Genomic DNA, 20,704 nt, shown 5'->3' with positions numbered 1-20,704 from the left:
CTTTTTGGGACACAGACACACAAATGGCCAAAGCAATCTTTGATAATAAGGAAGGAGGCCTGTATTCATTCCCACAACACTATCAGCATGTACGTCAAACCTCAGCACTACCACCCATCTGAATAACAGACAGACTGAGACTAGTGAAAACCTCTCAGTTTTTCTGAATATGCATTTTAATCTGCTGATATGAAGTCTGAGGAGGCTTCTGCTTACTAATGTATTGGAGTGGCTTCATGTCTGTACCTTTATTTTAGAAAAGGCTTTTCCCCCACCTAACTTTACATGGTATTTCACAACTATTAGAATATTATATTGAAAGCTTGTTTTTGTTTTGTTTTTTAAAAATATCACTTACGTATTCTCAAAAAGATTTAGAGACTTACTGACTCCAATGCAGAATCTGATCTCAATCACACCTGTGTAAATCCAGAATATTAACATTCAACCTAAACTCTGGCTTCCACACATCCATGCCAATATTGTATCACATCATAATATCTACTAAATTCAAACACAACCTTTCTAAATATCCATTAATCAGTACAGTCTGCTTTATTTAACTTAAACAATTTGCAGTTTGGCTTGTGCTAAATTAAAGCAATGGGGCATTAATTATCATTGTTAATGAACTATCAACATGACAAACAGCTGTATAATTAGATTTGCTAAATCTTTTGTGCATCTTCCTAAAAAACACTAGTTGTTGTGTGTGACCTTGTCATATTAACTAACTCAGGAAATAAATAGGATTACTGCTTATTTTTGGTAGTTCTTTCTCACATGTACTACTGTATATTGCATTAGGCTTAAGACAGTGTATTTGTGGTTCAGTTTCTGTGGCCAGTAAAGGATTATTCTGTGCTACAATGGTGGACACTTGTATTTATGTATCAGATGTAGGGTTTTTGTTTGAACCAAAAATTAAAAAAACACCCACTACCCAAGAAGAGTTTTGTCCCCCCAACAATGGAGAGATGCCAAAGACTCCATGAAGTCCATTAGGGACTTCACTGATTTTATGTGGAAAGCACTCTGATACTACAACGATGGGCGGCAGTATAAAACCCTAAGGTAGATAGAATTCCTCCTGCCCTGCAGGAAGTAAGAGTCATAGCTACAGGAACTTCAGTGGAAGTCATCCTACAGGCAGGAAATCTCCTAACAGGAGCAATTTTAAAGGGCCAGGCAGGGTTCTCATCCTACAAAAGCTTATGCATATGACTAGCCCCACTGTACTCAGTTTTCAGTTAATATTGCTCCTCTCAGCAGTAGACTTGCCATGTAAATAGGATAAACAGAATTTTCACCATAGTTTTAAAATGATTATTTATAGTTTTCTCCATAAATACTCTTGCTTAATACACTAAAAGACCTGAGCCCAATCCTGCTATCCTTGCTCATGTAAGTAGTCCCATTGACTTCAATGGTATTTGACACATAATAAATGTTACAAGCTCAATCTCTATAAAAATAAGATATTGAAAACCTCACAGATCCACTTAATGTTGAGAAAACAAAAATCTTACCACATTCTCAGATGCGAGCTGTATTCTGTTCGCACTCTATGTGCTAACTCATGCTTACTACAGTGACTGACGCATCATCAGGACAGCTCATACTGGAACAGGGTGCATAGAGTGGGATGTTTGCGTCATGGGCGCTGTTCTTCAGAGCCCTACAAAACAAAATTAAGATACTCTAAAACTTTTTGAAAACATTCACGTGTTCTGCTCATATGACAATATTGCTGCTTTTCAGCAAGGTTTTAATTAGGAGACTGCTAGCACATATGGAAATCTAATGCTCTGTACAGTATTGTATAAACAGTAAAGAGATGTGGTTATCTTGAAAATCTCATTTAAATCTGATCATTTGGACATTGTTACAAGTTAACTCCTAAAAGGACTATAATTTGAAAGATGGAGGGGAAAAATATTTTTCTTCTGTTTATCAGTGTTTCCTTTGTGCTTTGACAGCACTTTGTGTATGTCCCATTGCACTTCCTCCACTAACACAATGACCTCACTCTTGCCATAGGAAAACAGTATCAGATTTGCACGGTCCCATATATAGGGCTTCTGATTTTCAATTTTTATAACCATAATTGGTTTTATAACCAATAAAACACCCCCACTTAAAAAAATAATAAACTGGAGTTTGTCCAATAAACACCAGCAATGGTTACTTGTACCGAAGGCTTGTCTACACAGAGCAGTAATGCAGACTACAAGGGAGTGATTTCTAAAGCATATACTATAGTGGAAGCAGATATAATAGAAGCCCTACCCATATACCGTATGTGTAAGATAGTCCTTTCAGAGCACCCCCTTGCGGTACAACATGGCCCTTCAGGTACTGGCTTTAACTGTCTCTGGGGCCCTTGTAAGAAGTCACTCACAGACCAGAATGCTGTAAACTAAATTTCTGCTTTGTAGGATTTTATTTATTAAGTCTCTAACAGCAAATCAAACTGCTCCTTCACTCCTCTAGTCCAGTCCTTGTTCCCAGGATCCCACAACCCTCCTCCTAGGATCTGCACTGTTAACTTGCAAAGGTTTTTCCCTTCTTAGGTCAGAAATGCCACAGCTCTCCTTCTAGGCTCTGTACTGATCATTCAGGCCAGCTGCAGCCTTTACTCAGCTCCATCCAAGCTAGACCCTTTCAACTGTATCCCATCTAGCCTAGACTAGAAGAGCAAAACAGGCCTCATCTCCCTTTTTAGAAGCTTCCCTTTTATTACCAGGCCTAGACTAATTTACCCATATGACCTCCCTGTCATAGAGCTACTCTAATTTCCCCCACTTGGGGAGGCAGACGAGTCACAGGTGGGAAAAGGGCCAGTCAGGCTGTCACCCTGTGACAATGTAAAGCACAGTGGCACACAAGTTTACCTGCTGTTCTGTACTGTGGGTCACTTTGTAGGAAAAAGTGTGTCACATGGACTGATCTCCCATCCCAACAGGACCTCTCTAATCCCCTGTCTCTTGGTTCTCATAGGACTGTATTCTGTAGGCCATCAGGAGACATGCTTTTCCACAGGCCTTGCAAGAGGACAGTAAAAGGGAGGAGGCAAAGCTGAAACTGAAGGCAGGAGAGTGCTCAGAGAGAAAAGCAGATGGGTAGCTCTGACCAGGTCTGGTGATAATAATCACAAACCTTTCAAGAGGCCCTTCTAAACATGTGGGGGGAGAGAGACAGAAAAACCCTTTTACAATTATTCTTCCTTTTAAAATTACAATTTGCAACTTAAAGAGAATGTTTGTTTTAAAATTATTCAATTTCCCTTTGATTTGTTAATCCTCACACCTCCCCCCTGGCAAACATACATAGGTAAATAGAAGTAATCCCATTTTACAAGTGAAGACACAGAAAGGGTAAATGGTTTGCCCAAGGTGCAATAGCCTGTTAGTGATAGAGGCAAGATTAAAACTCAGGAGCACAATGGATCCTAGCCTAGTGCTCAGTCTACTAGGCAATGCTTGCTGTCTCATTGCTGTTCATTTTTAAGCTCTTTGCAGAGTTACATGTCAAGGTAACGTGCATTCTTGGCTCTCCTGAAAGGTTCACTTTCTGTAACCTGAAGCATTTAAAATCTTTTATGTCTCCTTTGTGCACAGGATTTTTTGGAGGTCAACAAAGGGTCACCAGACACTGGTTTCCAGGAGAACATGCATAATTTCTGGGATTTATTTTTAGTTAATGCTCTCTATCTGCAAGACCACATACAGAGCCAGAGTTATTTATGCTTACAGGATTCTAAATAAAATATAAAACTAAGAATTGAAACCACATTTGTCTCTTTTCCTTCTGTCTCCCATACCATGATAGTTTTAAGTGTGTGCTGTTTTGGTACTGGTGAAAGGCTTTACTTTATTTGACCTTCAGGGTAGTGAGTGAAGCCCCAGAGGAACGATAATTTCCTGTTGCAAAAAAATATTTTTTTTTCTGTTGCAAAAAAAAAAAAAAGAGAGAAAGGGCTAGAAAGACTCAGAGGTCAACTAAAGGCACTGTTGCCAACTCTTGTGGTTTTAGTGCAAGCCTCACAACATTTGGTATTTCAACTACTGGAATAGGACATTGCAAAAGAATCTCAGCTTTCATTTAAAAAATTTTTTTTTCAGAGAAGAGCTTGAAAAAGTGGCCCAATAACACTTTGAAGGGTCAAAAATCATTATACAAAGAAAACAAAAATGTATTATTTTTTTTAAAAAAACAACCTTATGATTTTTAAGACACTATCATGATTTTGGGGGGCCTGACTCATGATTTTTAACAGGGTTGGCCATATTATAAATGCCTTAGGACAAATATAAAGGGCTAAAGTTGCAGATTCACTCAAAGGGTACCAGAAGAGGATAGCTAGCAGAGACCTCTAGACAAGACCCTCTGCTCTGAGTAGGTGTCAAGGAAGACAGTGAATGCTGCTCAAGGGAAACTATAGTCCTTCTTATTTTCCTATCTGTACTTAACTTCCTTATCTCTGCTAAAACTACACTTCTAATATGTATTATCTTACTCTTCTAGGTACCCTGGATTTTCTTCATACACAACAAGTCTCAGAAACTGCTCCACTAACAGCCTTTTATTGTGTTGGTTTGTTCCCGTGGGCTCTTACAACTGTCACTGCACCAAACTCTTTAATCCACTGACAGAGAAGGGAGGAATTCACCTGGTTTTGAGGAGCCTGAGAAAACAATGCTCACCAGAATGTATCTATTAAAATCTCATCCTTTCATAAATGTACATGGAAATATAATATTACTATTATTTTAGTATACAGTTCCACCCCCAAGTTTCTGATTGGATGGTGGAGGAGAATGACATCTGAACAAACCACGTGTGTGGTTCACATTTTCCTTTAGAAACATTGTAATAGTGAAAAGAAAAGGAGTACTTGTGGCACCTTAGAGACTAACAAATTTATTTGAGCGTAAGCTTTCGTGAGCTACAGCTCACTTCATCGGATGCATCGATGAAGTGAGCTGTAGCTCACGAAAGCTTACGCTCAAATAAATTTGTTAGTCTCTAAGGTGCCACAAGTACTCCTTTTCTTTTTGCGAATACAGACTAACAAGGCTGCTATTCTGAAATTGTAATAGTGAGGTAGTGTAGCTCCTCCACAGAGAACAGGTGGTTTGCTCTGAAGAGAGACAACGGGAGACAGGTGTCAGATGGGACCTCAGGAGGAAAAAAACAGGGAAGGAAATTAAAAGAAACAAAGTAATCAAGAAGTAGATAGTAGCAAGTTCCAGGTGGGAACAGGAGGAATAGAATTAAAGGGTGTCTATACTTCAAGCTAGAGGTGTGATTTCCAGCTTGAGGAGACATATTCGTGTTAGTGCTGATCGAGCTAATGCACTAAAGAGTGTAGTTATGGCAGCATGAAGGCTAACCATGCCTGTCAGAGAAACCAGGTATGTACTTATGGTGACTAGCCCATCCTGCTGCTCATGCTCCTATGGCTACGTTCTGTTCTTAGCACACTAGTTCACTGAGAGCTAGCACAAGTACATCTCCTTAAGCTAGGAATCACACCCCCAGCGCAACATGCAGATATACTCAAATGTGAGCAGCCACACAGTGAAGTCATACATACCTGAGCTAATGTGTCCTCACTGGTGCTGCACTCACCAATGGGTCATCAGGAGTTTGGGGGACATATCCCATAGTTCTTGGTACTGCAGTAAGCTGAGTTGCTCTTTCCAGTAAATTGTGAGAGAACTTGTCTGTCCTTCTAGGCAATGGGAAGGAGGGGTGGGGGTGGGGGGAGTGTATTGTGGGAAGGCATTGGAGGTCTATTAGCACTTGGTGATGTAGGCTACTTCTGCATCATAAACTGGGAGGGTTACCAGCCTGAGTAAAAGTGGCACCTGAGCTCTAACACCCAGCTAAACTGGGTTTAAAGCATCACTAAACTCAGGTCAGAGGGTTCTGCATGGATGGAGCAGTGGCAGGGAGGGCTTGAGGGCGAGATTATGGGCAACAGCTGATTAAGAGCCTGAGTTAACTCTGCAGGGACAAAAAAAGTTGCAAAAATGGACTGTGTTTTAATCATGGCAAAGGAGTAGGTTTTACAGTTATTATGCCAGATGTCACAGCGGTAGGTGCTGCAGTAACACCTACAAATAAACCATGATTATCTGAAGGCTAATTATCCAAATTTGAGTTGTCTGGACTTTGTTTCTGTCTCCCATTTCTGCACAGTGAAATGAATCGGAAACACTAATTTTGTGAAATTTTTGGATGTTTGCTAAAATCTTTGAAAAGTTAAAATTAAACCATGTATAAAATGAAAACCATGTATAAGAGTGTAGTTGGGCTCTTAAAGCACACAGGAAGAGATAAGTCTTTGCCAGGTCTCCATTAACCACAGTTTTGTTTGGGAATGTGTGGGTATTCCCCATTTCTGGTCTTTCCAGGGTGGTTTGTTTCATTGACATTGAGGGCACTGGAGCATGGCATAGAGGAAAATCTCTGCTCTTTATCTAAGCTATGTAAGCCACAGTTGGTCAGGAATTCTTGTGATAAAAATAAGTAACAAAAATGAAAATAGCAGACTAGGTGTAAACTTAGATCGTTGCATGCTAGCTCCTTGTCCGTTCTCCAGGCCCCAGCCTAGCTCCTGTCTCTGAGGGAAAGCATCTCCCCACTGCTGGGTAAAAACACCACCAAATAGCACCTTTGTGCTTAGCAGTAAAGGAACACCTGGCTCTGAGGGCAGGCTGAGGATTGCTTTGGTTACCTTTATTTCGGGGTTCACAGGGGATGGGCAGGGGTTACTCTGGGGGCCATGTGGGTGCGTCTGTCCGTGGGTAACATTTGTGTGATAGACACCCCCCCCACACACACCATATGTCACTGGGGTGACGCTGCCCCCTGGGCCGCTCGCCCAGCGTGGGGCTCGCCGCTCGGGACAGGCCCGGCTTCGCTGAACCGAGCGCGCCCCCTGGCGGCCGCTCGCATCCCGGCTGTCCGGGAGAGACGCCGCTTGGCCGCCCCCGGCCCGGCCCAGGCGAAGCGGCTGGCCATGAAATCGGCCTTTGTCACCGTGGGGACGACCAGCTTCGAGGAGCTGATCGCCGCGGTGACCACCCCGGAGACGCTCCAGGTGAGGCCGCGGCGCCCTTCCTACAGGCGGCGGGGCCTAGTGCAACCCAGGGCCTGCCGCGGCTCCCGGCTTCCTGCCTGCCTGCCCCGCCCCGGCCCCCGCTCGCGCCGCAGGCCCCCAGCCGCCCCGGCTGCTCCCTGCCCGCGGGGTGGGAGCGTCTGCTGGGCCGCGGGGCTGGCTCCCGCGCGGGGCGGTCGGTTCCCCTCAGCCGGCGCCGCGCCCGTCAGGAGCCGGCTCGCGCGCGCGAGGGGAGAAGCGGGGCTGGCCCCGCGGGGCGGCCCACCCCAGCCCTCTCGTCGCCGCGGTAACATGCCCCCCACCCGACCCGCTGTAGGTCTTGCGGAGCCTCGGCTACGGCAGACTCGTCCTGCAGGTTGGCAGAGGGGCGGCGGCCCCGGCCCCGTTCCGCACGGCGGCGTTTACACTGGACGTGTTCCGGTTCAAGGAGTCGCTGGCTGAGGACCTTGAGAAGGCGGATCTGGTGATCAGCCACGCAGGTAAGGCGGCGGCGCCTGGCGCAGGGAGGTGAGCTCCGCGGGCGGCTGCCGAGAGCCTGCCTCCTGCGAGCCGGGGCAGGGCAGCCCCGCTGATCTGAGGCGCTGTCGTTGCTCTAGGGCGGGGGCCAGGCAAACTGGCATCGCCTGAGGGGCCACTGGCACGTTTTAGAGCTTGTAGCGTTGTCCCTGTGCTGAAGTGGGGATTTTCTGTCCTCGTTTCATGACTCCGGTGCGTGCCCGGGTTTCCCCTGTATGCTGCCTTGTTACCCAAGGGGTGGGAAAGGGCTGTTTGCTCTCAGGGCAGGCTAAGGGGCATCCGTATGAATGTCACCTCGCTGTCTGAGCGTCAAGGGGTATTGGAAAAGGACTGGCAGAGGCTGACCTCCTGTCAATGGAGGATTTGAGACGATAGTGGCAAATCCAGTCACCAGGATAGCGACAACTAGCAGCCAGTGACCCAGAAGGAGAGAGATTTCCGCACCTCTCAGCAACATACCAGCTCAAGGACAAAGGATGGCAAAGCCGTGAGGTGGGGGATAAGAACTGGCGGCTGAAAGGAGACCTCTCTCACCTGGGAACTGACTGGGGGCTTGTCTACGCTGGCAATTTACAGTGCTGCATCTTTCTCGCTCAGGGGTGTGAAAAAGACACCCCACTGAGCGCAGCAAGTTTCAGCGCTGTAAAGCGCCAGTGTAGACAGTGCACCAACACTGGGAGCCGGGCCCCTCGTGCCGGTGGGTTTTTTAGAGCACTGGGAGAGCTCTCTCCCAGGGCTGTGCTGTGACCGCACAAGCCATGTTAAAGCACGGCCAGGGCAGCACTTTAGCATTGCCAGGTAGGCTAGCTCTAAGGAGGTCAGAGAGAGAGAGCTTGAACCCTGTGGGTCACTACAGCTGGTCTGGACTCTGGGAGTTAGCCAGAATTCTCTATCGTTTAACCTTCAGTTCCCTATGCTGCCCTAAAAACTTCCTATGCTGTATTCCAGTTGACTAATAAACCCTAATGTTTTGACAATGCAGTTTGAGTGTGTCTGCAAATGCTTGGTGAGGTGCATTAATTCCCAAAGAGTGGACAAGTCCCTAGTAGGAGTGTCAAGGTTCCTCCCCCACTCTGAACTCTAGGGTACAGATGTGGGGACCTGCATGAAAAACCTCCTAAGCTTATCTTTACCAGCTTAGGTCAAAACTTCCCCAAGGTACAAAATATTCCACCCGTTGTCCTTGGACTGGCCGCTACCACCACCAAACTAATACTGGTTACTGGGGAAGAGCTGTTTGGATGCGTCCTTCCCCCCAAAATACTTCCCAAAACCTTGCACCCCACTTCCTGGACAAGGTTTGGTAAAAAGCCTCACCAATTTGCCTAGGTGACTACAGACCCAGACCCTTGGATCTTAAGAACAATGAACAATCCTCCCAACACTTGCACCCCCCCTTTCCTGGGAAATGTTGGTTAAAAAGCCTCACCAATTTGCATAGGTGACCACAGACCCAAACCCTTGGATCTGAGAACAATGAAGAAGCATTCAGTTTTTTACAAGAAGACTTTTAATAAAAAATAGAAGTAAATAGAAATAAAGAAATCCCCCCTGTAAAATCAGGATGGTAGATATCTTACAGGGTAATTAGATTCAAAAACATAGAGAACCCCTCTAGGCAAAACCTTAAGTTACAAAAAAGATACACAGACAGAAATAGTTATTCTATTCAGCACAATTCTTTTCTCAGCCATTTAAAGAAATCATAATCTAACACATACCTAGCTAGATTACTTACTAAAAGTTCTAAGACTCCATTCCTGGTCTATCCCCGGTAAAGACCAGCATATAGACAGACACAGACCCTTTGTTTCTCTCCCTCCTCCCAGCTTTTGAAAGTATCTTGTCGTCTCATTGGTCATTTTGGACAGGTGCCAGTGAGGTTACCTTTAGCTTCTTAACCCTTTACAGGTGAGAGGAGCTTTCCCCTGGCCAGGAGGGATTTCAAAGGGGTTTACCCTTCCCTTTATATTTATGACAAGGAGTCTAGCTCATTTGGACTCACTGAACAGAGCTCACCGCGTGAAACGGGAGAGCTGGAGCCCAGAGGTCGAATCGACGGAGGTGGTGAGGTCCCAAGGCCGACGCTGTGCGGGAAGAGTGAGACCCAATGGGGCACAGGCACACTGATGGTGTTCCTCCTAGAGAGTTTTCCAAAGCTGGAGGCACAGCACCAATCCTATGGCTCCGTGACAGTCACCAGTTTAAATTTTGTAACCTTTTTGTCAAAACTCCCATTCAAACCAAATGTCAGTGGAATCATTCAGTATAATAGGAGTTTGGCGTGAGTAAATACTTCAGGGTTAATTGGTTTTTACTGCAAGAGTGTAAGGTGAAACTTGGCTGCACATGTGCAAATACTGTTCATATTACTGGTTTCTTCTGTAGGTGCAGGCACTTGTTTGGAGACACTGGAAAAAGGAAAACCACTCTTGGTGGTTGTAAATGAAAAGCTGATGAACAATCATCAGCTAGAATTAGCCAGGCAACTATACAAAGATGGACACCTCTTCTACTGCACTTGTAGGTATGGAACATATTTTCATATCATTTGTGCCTCTTTCTAGGGGTACAGCCAACTGTTCTCACTTTGTTCCCTTAGAAGAAATTGATAGCAGCCATCCTGACTGAACAAGTATTATCATTATGAGTGTTAAGGTAGTGCATAGGAGCCCTAGTCATGGCCTAGGAGCCCATTGTGCTATGCATAGTTTTTACAGTTTTATTTTACAGTATTACTTACAACACACAGATTTATGGGAGGGGAGAATCTCTTCTCTGCAACTGTACATCAAAGGCAAAAGTCAGTAACTCTTCCGCAAACAGACAGTAACTTGATCCCTCCAGAGCTAGTCTACCACTGCTACATATTGTTGCCAGGGTAGATTACTACTAGAGTTATGCTTGGTGCTACTTTCACCAAATCCTTGAAAATCTGGTTCCAAGGTTATTTTATAGGGCACTACTGATTCCAATTAAATGACAAACACTCTAAACAGAGCAAAAGTGAGGGCATTTGAGTTGCAGTTATTCAGACTGTTCAGGGGGAAAAAAAACACCCATACAAATCCAAACCTCTGAAGTTGGTAGAAAGCAGCACTGGCCAATAGATCTAAGTAACATACTTTGTAAGTGTCAAGGTTCCTCCCCCACTCTGAACTCTAGGGTACAGATGTGGGGACCTGCATGAAAAACCTCCTAAGCTTATCTTTACCAGCTTAGGTCAAAACTTCCTTAAGGTACAAAATATTCCACCCTTTGTCCTTGGATTGGCCGCTACCACCACCAAACTAATACTGGTTACTGGGGAAGAGCTGTTTGGATGCGTCTTTCCCCCCCAAAATACTTCCCAAAAACCTTGCACCCCACTTCCTAGACCAGGTTTGGTAAAAAGCCTGACCAATTTGCCTAGGTGACTACAGACCCAGACCCTTGGATCTTAAGGGCAATGAATAATCCTCCCAACACTTGCACCCCCCTTTCCTGGGAAATGTTGGATAAAAAGCCTCACCAAATTGCATAGGTGACCACAGACCCAAACCCTTGGATCTGAGAACAATGAAAAAGCATTCAGTTTTCTTACAAGAAGACTTTTAATAAAAATAGAAGTAAATAGAAATAAAGAAATCCCCCCTGTAAAATCAGGATGGTAGATACCTTACAGAGTAATTAGATTCAAAAACATAGAGACCCCTCTAGGCAAAACCTTAAGTTACAAAAAAGATAGACAGAAATAGTTATTCTATTCAGCACAGTTCTTTTCTCAGCCATTTAAAGAAATCATAATCTAACCCATACCTAGCTAGATTACTTACTAAAAGTTCTAAGACTCCATTCCTGGTCTATCCCCAGCAAAGACAGAATATAGACAGACACACAGACCCTTTGTCTCTCTCCCTCCTCCCAGCTTTTGAAAGTATCTTGTCTCCTCATTGGTCATTTTGGTCAGGTGCCAGCGAGGTTACCTTTAGCTTCTTAACCCTTTACAGGTGAGAGGAGCTTTCCCCTGGCCAGGAGGGATTTCAAAGGGGTTTACCCTTCCCTTTATATTTATGATAGTAAGGTAAATTAATAAAAGGCCCTGTCTCTTCAGAAGCTACTGTTTGAAATTATTTAGGCCTTCATGTTTAATACAACCTTAAAACAACATCAGAAATTTGGGTTGATCAACCACTATCCTACCCAGAGGCAGAGTTGTGGAATAATCATTTAGATCTGACACAAGCTCTCTTGTCTTGCACACTGATTGCTCCTGCTGTCAACTTAATTCTAACACCTGGTCAAGACTCTGTGTGGATGTCTGTAGTCAGGAGATCTTAGGAAGGTAAAAACAGGATACAGATTGGATAATGTGAAATGCATTCACAAGTGTCTTAAATGTAAGTAATCTTATTACTTATATGTGCACGGTACTATTAATGAATAAAATAAGATGAAGTTCCCTCTCAAGAATCTTAAACTTAATATAAACACAGATAACACAATGAATATTATTGTCCTTCATAAGTGAAAAATCATTCAGGAAAAATTAAGAAGGGACAGTGGGAAAGCTTTAGGGTACATGTTATGTGTTTTATGATTCATGTTTGGGAACATTGGATTATCATGGTAATTTCTTATGTTTTGCTAAATTTAAAACTGCTATCATGAGACACAAAAATAACCAAGTGAAAACATTTAGTGGAAGAAGAATTTTGAGAAGGGATCTGAAGGACAGCACCTAACCCACTCTGAATCTGGCTCCACATTGAAAGGAAAAACCATTAGTCATGTTACTCCTGGGGGAATTCTGTAACAAAAAATCCAAAATTCTGGATATTTTATTTGTCAAAATAATGCAATATAATCACACCAGTTTCATTTATTTTGGTACTTTATTTATACCATAGAAAAAAAATCAAAATAATTGTTCAGCATTTTCTAAACACATGAAATTTATGTTATGAATTCTTGGTAACCAAGACCCTGCATTCCAGTTATAATCCTGGATTTTCATTTAGATTACATTACTTTTATTTTGGTGTTTGGTGTACTGTAAAGTAGACTGCCGCTTTAAATCACTCAGAGTTTCACACATGAAAGTCATACAGTTTTGTTAGTCATTGTCCTGCATTTATTTTAAATGGATAATTAAAATAGATCCTGAGCTGTAATCTGACCCCATTGTGCCTCTCTGGCACAGAAGAAAAAGCGAGAAAGCCCATACAGACCTTCCTAGCTGAGGATTCCCTTACTGTCATTTACAATAAGGCTCCTTTTATACCACTATGGCAAGGTAAAGGAGCCTTAATTGAGGAAAATGGGAACAATTAACTAACAATGGAACCATTAGCAGCCTGCCTGTTTAGTTAAAAGAAAAGGAGGACTTGTGGCACCTTAGTCTAACAAATTTATTTGAGCATAAGCTTTCGTGAGCTACAGCTCACTTCATCAGATGCATTCAGTGGAAAATACAGTGGGGAGATTTATATACACAGAGAACATGAAACAATGGGTGTTACCATACACACTGTAACCAGAGTGATCACTTAAGGTGAGCTATTACCAGCGGGGGTGGGGGGGGGCACCTTTTGTAGTGATAATCAAGGTGGGCCATTTCCAGCAGTTGACAAGAACGTCTGAGGAAGGGGAAGGGGGATAAACATGGGGAAATAGTTTTACTTCGTGTAATGACCCATCCACTCCCAGTATCTATTCAAGCCTAAGTTAATTGTATCCAGTTTGCAAATTGATTCCAATTCAGCAGTCTCTCATTGGAGTCTGTTTTTGAAGTTTTTTTGTTGAAGACTTTTAGGTCTGTAATCGAGTGACCAGAGAGATTGAAGTGTTCTCCAACTGGTTTTTGAATGTTATAATTCGTGACATCTGATTTGTGTCCATTTATTGTTTTATGTAGAGACTGTCCAGTTTGACCAATGTACATGGCAGAAGGGCATTGCTGGCACATGAGGGCATATATCACATTGGTAGATGTGCAGGTGAACGAGCCTCTGATAGTGTGGCTGATGTGATTAGGCCCTATGATGATGTCCCCTGAATAGATATGTGGACACAGTTGGCAAGGGGCTTTGTCCCCCACCGTTCCTCAGACGTTCTTGTCAACTGCTAGAAATGGCCCACCTTGATTATCACTACAAAAGGCTCCTTCCCTCCTCCTCCCCCCCCCCGCTCTCCTGCTGGTAATAGCTCACCTTAAGTGATCACTCTAGTTACAGTGTGTATGGTAACACCCATTGTTTCATGTTCTCTATGTATATAAATCTCCCCCACTGTATTTTCCACTGAATGCATCCAATGAAGTGAGCTGTAGCTCACGAAAGCTTATGCTCAAATAAATTTTTAGTCTCTAAGGTGCCACAAGTCCTCCTTTTCTTTTTGCGAATACAGACTAACAAGGCTGCTACTCTGAAACCTGTTTAGTTGTTACATTTCTGCTCTGCCTCAGGCACAGAGCCAGCTTCACACAGTCCTATGCCCAGGATGCAGCAATAGCGAGGAGAGGGACAGAGTGAGTCTCTCTCACTCATTTGCATGCAGGCAGGCGGCCAGCCCTACCACCTTACTGTCTCTCCACAGACACGTCCAGCCTTCCTTCCCTTCCCTTCCTTCCCCCCTCGACCACCCCGCCTCGGTGATCTGCTCTCTGCTGTCCACTGCTCCCAGCAGATGTTCTCCGGGCTGCCAAGGAAGGGAAATGTGTTCCCCACAGATTTCTTTGCTTCCCTCATTTTTCTGCATGGGAGCCAAGAAATCTGCGGAAGCTATGAATTGTGTGCCCGCCCCCCCGCCCCCACATGCAGTGTGCAAAATTCCCCCAGGAGTAGTCGTGCTGAAATAGTATCAGTTTCATGACGCTAATTCTCTTTCTACCTGTGGTGTCTCTTTTCCCTCTAATGTGTGTTCTTGTTGCTAATCTAATGCCAAAGGGAATCATGTGCATGCATGCTTCAAGGCTAGATTAGAAAAATAGTGAAAGACAAAATACCCCCATGTGTAGTATTTAATCGTTCATGTTGCCTTTGTTTTTGCTTTGTTTTTATAGCACCCTTTTGGAGTCATTGAAGTCAATCAATTTGTCAACACTGAAACCCTTTCCTCCTGGACAGCCAGAAAAGTTTGCTGCATTCTTGGATAGAGTTATTGGATTTGAATAACTAATCCAGAAAAATGAAAATGTTAGTATGTGGTCAAATTCTTCTAATGTCACTTCCTTAATAGGAAAATCTACTTATTGGGACCAACACTTTTTGTATCAACTGAACGTAAATATGCCTGTTCAATTTCAGCTGACATTAAATATTTTCCCATTTAATGCCAATTTAAAATCTACTGGCTTCATGCTTCAGTTAACACAGTGTCAGTAGAGGTATAGGGTTATTTTTTGTTTGACAACTATATCTAAAGGACTTATCTAGAAAGAGTCAAGGAGAGCCAGAAACTAAAGACCCACAACTTGACTCTTGCAGACAAGTCCAGCTGATAAAGCAGATGGCAAATCCAGCTAACAGACAAAAAGATGTTTTCTTGCCGTTTTCGGTCTCAACTGTGAGTAAGATCTTAAAGAAAAAGAGAGAGATCCTAAACGAGTAGCACAGTGGTTCAAACTACAATCAAAAATGGCAACAGGTGGAGAAAAAGAAGGGGGTAGAGGAGGCACTTCTGCACTGGTTTGTTCATACACATCATCAGAACATATCAATTACAGGTGAGTTACTGATCAGGAAAGCACAAAACATTGCAACAGAAATGGGACTTGAAAATTTTGAACCAGTCAACAGGTGGCTTTGCTGGCGGAAAGCATGAACTACCATTGCATTTAAATGGAGCCATGTTGAGAGAGATACTGGTATCTCAACTCAAGCACTGGACAACAGATGTCTTTCCCTCAATCTTGGCCAAATTCTGGCCTTTAAAAAGTCATCATTAGCAGCCAAATAGCAAAGGAAAGAGTCACTGTTCTTCTGTGTCCAAGCCAAACTGGCAAAGATAAAATGAAAATTCTTCTGATTGAAAACCGGAAAATGCCATGTTGTTTTCCTGGTGTCCCCTCCCTGTCTATGATCTATAAAACAAACAGGAATGCATGAATGATTGCCATCAGATTCACTGAATGGCTTATGAACATTGACAAAGAGATGGGGAAAAAGAAAAGGAAAATTGCAGTGATTCTCAATTGTTCAGCCCACCCTACTCCAGAATTTACAAATGTGAAACTGAATTTTCTGCTGCCCAGTACAATTTCTCTACACCAGACTATGGTTGAAGGGGTCATTCACAATTTAAAGCTCCATTATAGAAAGATCATGGTGCATAAATTCTTCATGCAAACTGATGGTGGCACAGCAAATGTGAGAAAGTTCACTAAAGATCTTGATGTTTTGGATGCTGTTTATGTTGCGCAGTACCAGGCTGGAGGTAACAACTTTGTCAGTTGTAACCAAAAAACTGGTTTTGCAGCTGCCATCAAGGAAATCACAGACTTATCTTGGAGGACTTTTCAGCTGAACTTGGAGAGACTTATGTCCTTGGCTGATTTCCATTAATACTCTAATACAGATGCTGACCTTGAATGCTTAAGTCAGATGACATAATTAAGATCTGTGTAATCAGTTTTGGAGCCTACTGAAGTGAACAAAACTGGGGAGGAAGATGCAGTCCTAAAACCAACCAAAGAAGCTATTTTTAGAACAAGCTTTTGGTTGTAGTGAAGTGAATAAAACTATTACTAAATCCATTCTACAGTTTGGTAAAGCCCCAATCCCTGTCAGGTACTAACAGCATCGTCTGATCCCATCTATAAGGCCACATAGTGTTTTAACCATATTGGAAATTAATGTGAAACCAGGTCCTCCACCACAGCAGCTTCTTTTGTAATATAGCCTGGTCCACACTTGGAACAGACCTGTACTAGTTACACTTATGTTGATACATAGCTGTTATTGAAGTTCTGACTGCTTCTCCCAGATCACTGCAGTGTGGTTGAGTTTTGTTTTATGCAAACAGTCAAACATAGTGGTACACTGCTAAAAAGTTAGTCTTCAACAAAATTTGCTAGCACAATTTTCAGGAGGAAAAAAAATCCCTGTCCACACCGACTCACACCCTTCTAGTTACACCCATATCAACAACCATGTTTTAGTGTGGTTCTGATCCCTGTAAGTAGGATACAAGCTAAGTCTAAATTAAAGTGCTCTTCCTCTAAATGTTCTTTAAATGTTTGTATTTGAAAGCTGATAGTGATGCGGTTCCAAATGTCACAGTACATGTGACCACAAACGATGGAAACAAATTAATTTTATTTCATGAATGCTTATTGAGCTAGGCAGCATACATACTTAATAAAAAGACAGCCCCTGCCTCCTAAAAGTTTATAATTTGTTTTGATATTTTTTCCCAAATTTAGCTGTGTGATTTTGGACATGCAACAAATATGTGAAAGGGACAGAGCGGAACAGAAACTTTGTTTGGCATCTTAAGAGCTGAAAAGAGGAAAATTGGCTCAACTTTATAATTTCCTAAAAAAAGTATGAACACACTCTCTGCAACAGATTTCAGATTTCTTTATTTCAATTATGTGTCTTCTGCTAATATCTTTATTTCAACAGAGAGGTTTTTTTTACATGTCATAGCATCAGAAAAGCAAGGCAAGGAGTCTGTGATGTAAATTTTTGTGAATAAATACAGTAAAGTAAGGTTTGTATTAGGGCTGTCAAGCGATTAAAAAAAATTAATCACGCTGTTAAACAATAATAGAATACCATTTGTTTTAAATATTTTTGGATGTTTACTAAATTTTCATATATATTAATTTCAGTTACAACACAGAATACAAAGTGTATAGTGCTCACTTTATATTTTTTATTATAAATATTTGCACTGTAAAAAACAAAAATTGTATTTTTCAATTCACCTCATACAAGTACTGTAGTGCAATCTCTTTATCATGAAAGTTGAATTTACAAATGTAGAATTATGTACAAAAAAGCCTGCCCTCAAACGTAAAACTTTAGAGCCTACAAGTCCACTCAATCCTACTTCTTGGTCAGCCAATCACTCAGACAAACAAGATTGGTTACAATTTGCAGAAGATAATGCTGCCTGCTTCTTGTTTACAGTGTCATCTGAAAGTGAGAACAGGCGTTCACATGGCACTGTAGTAGCTGGAGTTGCAAGATATTTACATGCCAGATGCGCTAAAGAGTCATATATCCCTTCATGCTTCAACCACCATTCCAGAGGACATGCTTCGATGCTGATGATGGGTTCTGCTTGATAACGATCCAAAGCAGTGCGGATTGACGCATGTTCATTTTCATCATCTGAGTCATGCCACCAGCAGCAGAATGATTTTCTTTTTTGGTGATTTGGGTTCTATATTTTCCGCATCAGAGTGTTGCTCTTTTAAGACTTCTAAAAGCATGCTCCACACCTCGTGCCTCTCAGATTTTGGACAGCACTCCAGATTCTAAACATTGGGTCGACTGCTGTAGCTATTTTTAGAAATCTCACATCGGTACCTTCTTTGCGTTTTGTCAGATCTGCTCTGAAAGTGTTCTTATAACGAACATGTGCTAGGTCATCATCCCTGACTGCTATAACATGAAATATATGCAGAATGCAGGTAAAACAGAGCAGGAGACATTCAATTCTCCCCCAAAAGTGTACAGTCACAAATTTAATTGATGCATTATTTTTTTAGCGAGCATCATCGGCATGGAAGCATGTCCTCTGCAAGGGTGGCTGAAGCATGAAGGGGCATACAAATGTTTAGCATATCTGACATGTAAATACGTTGCAACGCCAGCTACAAAAGTGCCATGCGAACGCCTATTCTCACTTGCAGGTGACACTGTAAATAAGAAGCAGGCAGCAGTATTTCCTATCAAGGTAAACAAACTTGTTTGTCTTAGCGATTGGTGGAATAAGTAGGAGGACTGAGTGGACTTGTAGGTTCTAAAGTTTTACACTGTTTTGTTTTTGAGTGCAGTTATGTAACCAAAAAAATCTGCATTTGCAAGTTACAGTTTCACGATAGATTGCACTACAGTACTTGTATGAGGTGAACTGAAAAATACTATTTCTTTTGCTTATCATTTTTACAGTGCATATATTTGTAATCAAAAATAATAATATAAAGTGAGCACTGTGCATTTTGTATTCTGTGTTGTAATTGAAATCAATATCGAAAATGTAGAAAAGCATCCAAAATATTTAATAAATTTCAATTGGTATTTTATTGTTATAAGTGTGATTAATCATGATTAATCCTTTTGAGTTAATCACGTGAGTTAACTGATTAATTGACTGCCCTAGTTTATATGTATTATGTTTGCGGTGTGGGTATTAATAAACATTCACACAACAAACAGAACTTATTATTGGTTAAATACACTTTTGTTTGGCAGAATTTTGGAAAATATAGACTATTCAATCGGAGGTTCTTACAACATTGTAGACCTGTCCAGGCAAGGTGAATAGGTTGTGTTTTAAATCATGTTCACAAACACATTTTTAAAAATACAATATTATACAGGAGTTTTCACCTAGTGTAGACAGGGCAAGGTCTGCTTATATGTGTTAGGTGGTCATGGTCAATCCTAAACTCCTGTTTTTCTACTCCAGACATAGGCTAAATATTTTTCGGACTCCAGGTTTGATTTATTTATATAGCTGCAAGTCCGTGTCAGAGTTCATGCAGGTTGAAATGTAAAAGTGCCAATAATTTCACCTAACTGAGAACAGAAAGGACACCTATATCAAATAAAGAAAACATTGTTTTGAGAGGCTCAGTATATATGTATACATATGCACACATAGCACCAATGAAATGCAGCATCCTCGAAGGTGGGAGTGTGATAACCAACTAGTATACCACACAGTGCACAACAGCTGTGGATGGAAATTTTAGTCCAAGCACACCAGGAAAAATCACTATTATTTCAAGTAGTGTGATTGGTTCTTTAATGTCTATGGAGAGAGAACAGCACTTTGTTGTTTTTTTTAAAAAAAGGTTTAATTTAAAATAAGCTCTATTTTAAAATAATTTTAACCAGGGCTAAACAGTTGTGTTAAACTCTTGGTCACATATCCAGACACCAAAATTGTTAGATGTGATCAAACCCAGCACTAAAAGAATCTATCACTTGTACTAAGGCAGGCTGCCTTTAGTCTAGGGACTTGGCTTCACTGCAGAGTTAACCTCCGTTATAACTTGAGTGTTGCCCCCAGATCAAATCCCATCCATACACAAAAACTATGAACTCAAGCATGGTAGTTCTTTAACTTGATTTGGCTGGCCTGTCAAGGGTTATAATCTAGAGTTCAAGTGAACACAACTCAGCGGGCAATCCAATCACTACAATCTGAATGTTATTTCATAGTTTGACTGCTCTCATCTGAGTTAGACTAATTTGATTTGTTAACTGCAGTGAAAACCTGGGTTAGAAGTTAACAGACTGTACAGTCACTGTGGCCAGCTGGTAGGGGTAGACACATGAAGTAGGCTATCTTATTTTTAGAGCTAGGTGGAAAATGGTTTTCCTATCCCATGAAAGTTTTAATGATTTTGAAATTTATCCTACCACAAATAGTGACAAATTATAAATCTCATATTTTTATGAACTGAACCTGAATTGGGTTTTTTTGGATTAGGTAAAATGAAATGTTTCCTTTTGATAATTCCAAAACTTTGTATTTTTATTTCAACCTTTTTTAGCCTTTCTTTTTGGAGATTATAAATTAACAGAAATTTTCAAAACAAAAAGTTGTTTCAAACCAAAAATGAAACTTTTTGTTTTGAAAATCTTGAAACAACATTTTGACCATTTCAAAACATTTTTTAAAATAAAAAATTCAAATTGGGAAATTTGTCAATACCAACCCTTTCCCACAGAGTTTCGTGAAAAATATTCAGTTGGAAAACTCCAGACTAGCTCTAGTTATTACTTAATTGTTCAAATGTCATGAAAAAGAAAAATACTGTTTGTATATCATTCTAATATCTCAGATATTATCCTCCTTGCTCTGACCTGAGCTTTAGGTTGGGATGGAGACGGAAAA

At 41.6% G+C, this 20,704-nt stretch overlaps 2 protein-coding genes across 7 annotated transcripts in view; one reads left to right on the top strand and one right to left on the bottom strand.

The window, feature by feature from the left end:
* DCX (doublecortin) overlaps positions 1-7,170 on the bottom strand; it is a 195,659-nt gene extending 188,489 nt beyond the window's left edge. For 3 of the 4 annotated variants that reach the window (XM_073361173.2, XM_073361177.2, XM_073361174.2), the window contains exons 1-2: positions 5,600-7,169; positions 1,530-1,678 (exon numbers count right to left, since the gene is read on the bottom strand). The gene's annotated coding sequence lies outside the window, so the exon portion shown is untranslated. Of the gene's footprint in view, positions 1-1,529; positions 1,679-5,599 lie in introns of all 4 variants that reach the window. The other variant, XM_073361180.2, reaches the window with a different exon arrangement.
* On the top strand, positions 6,942-16,848 carry LOC140917743 (UDP-N-acetylglucosamine transferase subunit ALG13). Of its 3 annotated transcripts, XR_012160966.2 has the most exons (5): positions 6,942-7,111; positions 7,446-7,608; positions 10,034-10,172; positions 11,931-12,024; positions 14,688-14,778. XR_012160966.2 is itself a non-coding variant. In XM_073361183.2 (4 exons), the coding sequence occupies exons 1-4, from the start codon at positions 7,031-7,033 to the stop codon at positions 14,705-14,707; spliced, it is 399 nt and encodes a 132-aa protein (XP_073217284.1). In that variant the 5' UTR covers positions 6,942-7,030; the 3' UTR covers positions 14,708-14,795. The 3 variants fall into 3 exon arrangements, 2 of the variants coding, with proteins under 2 accessions (XP_073217284.1, XP_073217283.1); XM_073361183.2 differs by lacking the exon at positions 11,931-12,024 and having other exon boundaries at positions 10,034-10,168; positions 14,688-14,795; XM_073361182.2 differs by lacking the exon at positions 11,931-12,024 and having other exon boundaries at positions 6,944-7,111; positions 14,688-16,848.
* The last annotated feature ends 3,856 nt before the right edge of the window (positions 16,849-20,704 follow it).

Source organism: Lepidochelys kempii, chromosome 9 (genome assembly GCF_965140285.1).
Source record: "Lepidochelys kempii isolate rLepKem1 chromosome 9, rLepKem1.hap1, whole genome shotgun sequence".
NCBI lineage: Eukaryota > Metazoa > Chordata > Testudines > Cheloniidae > Lepidochelys > Lepidochelys kempii.
Note: the sequence above shows the minus strand (reverse complement) of the source record. Positions and strands in the feature narration are given on the sequence as shown.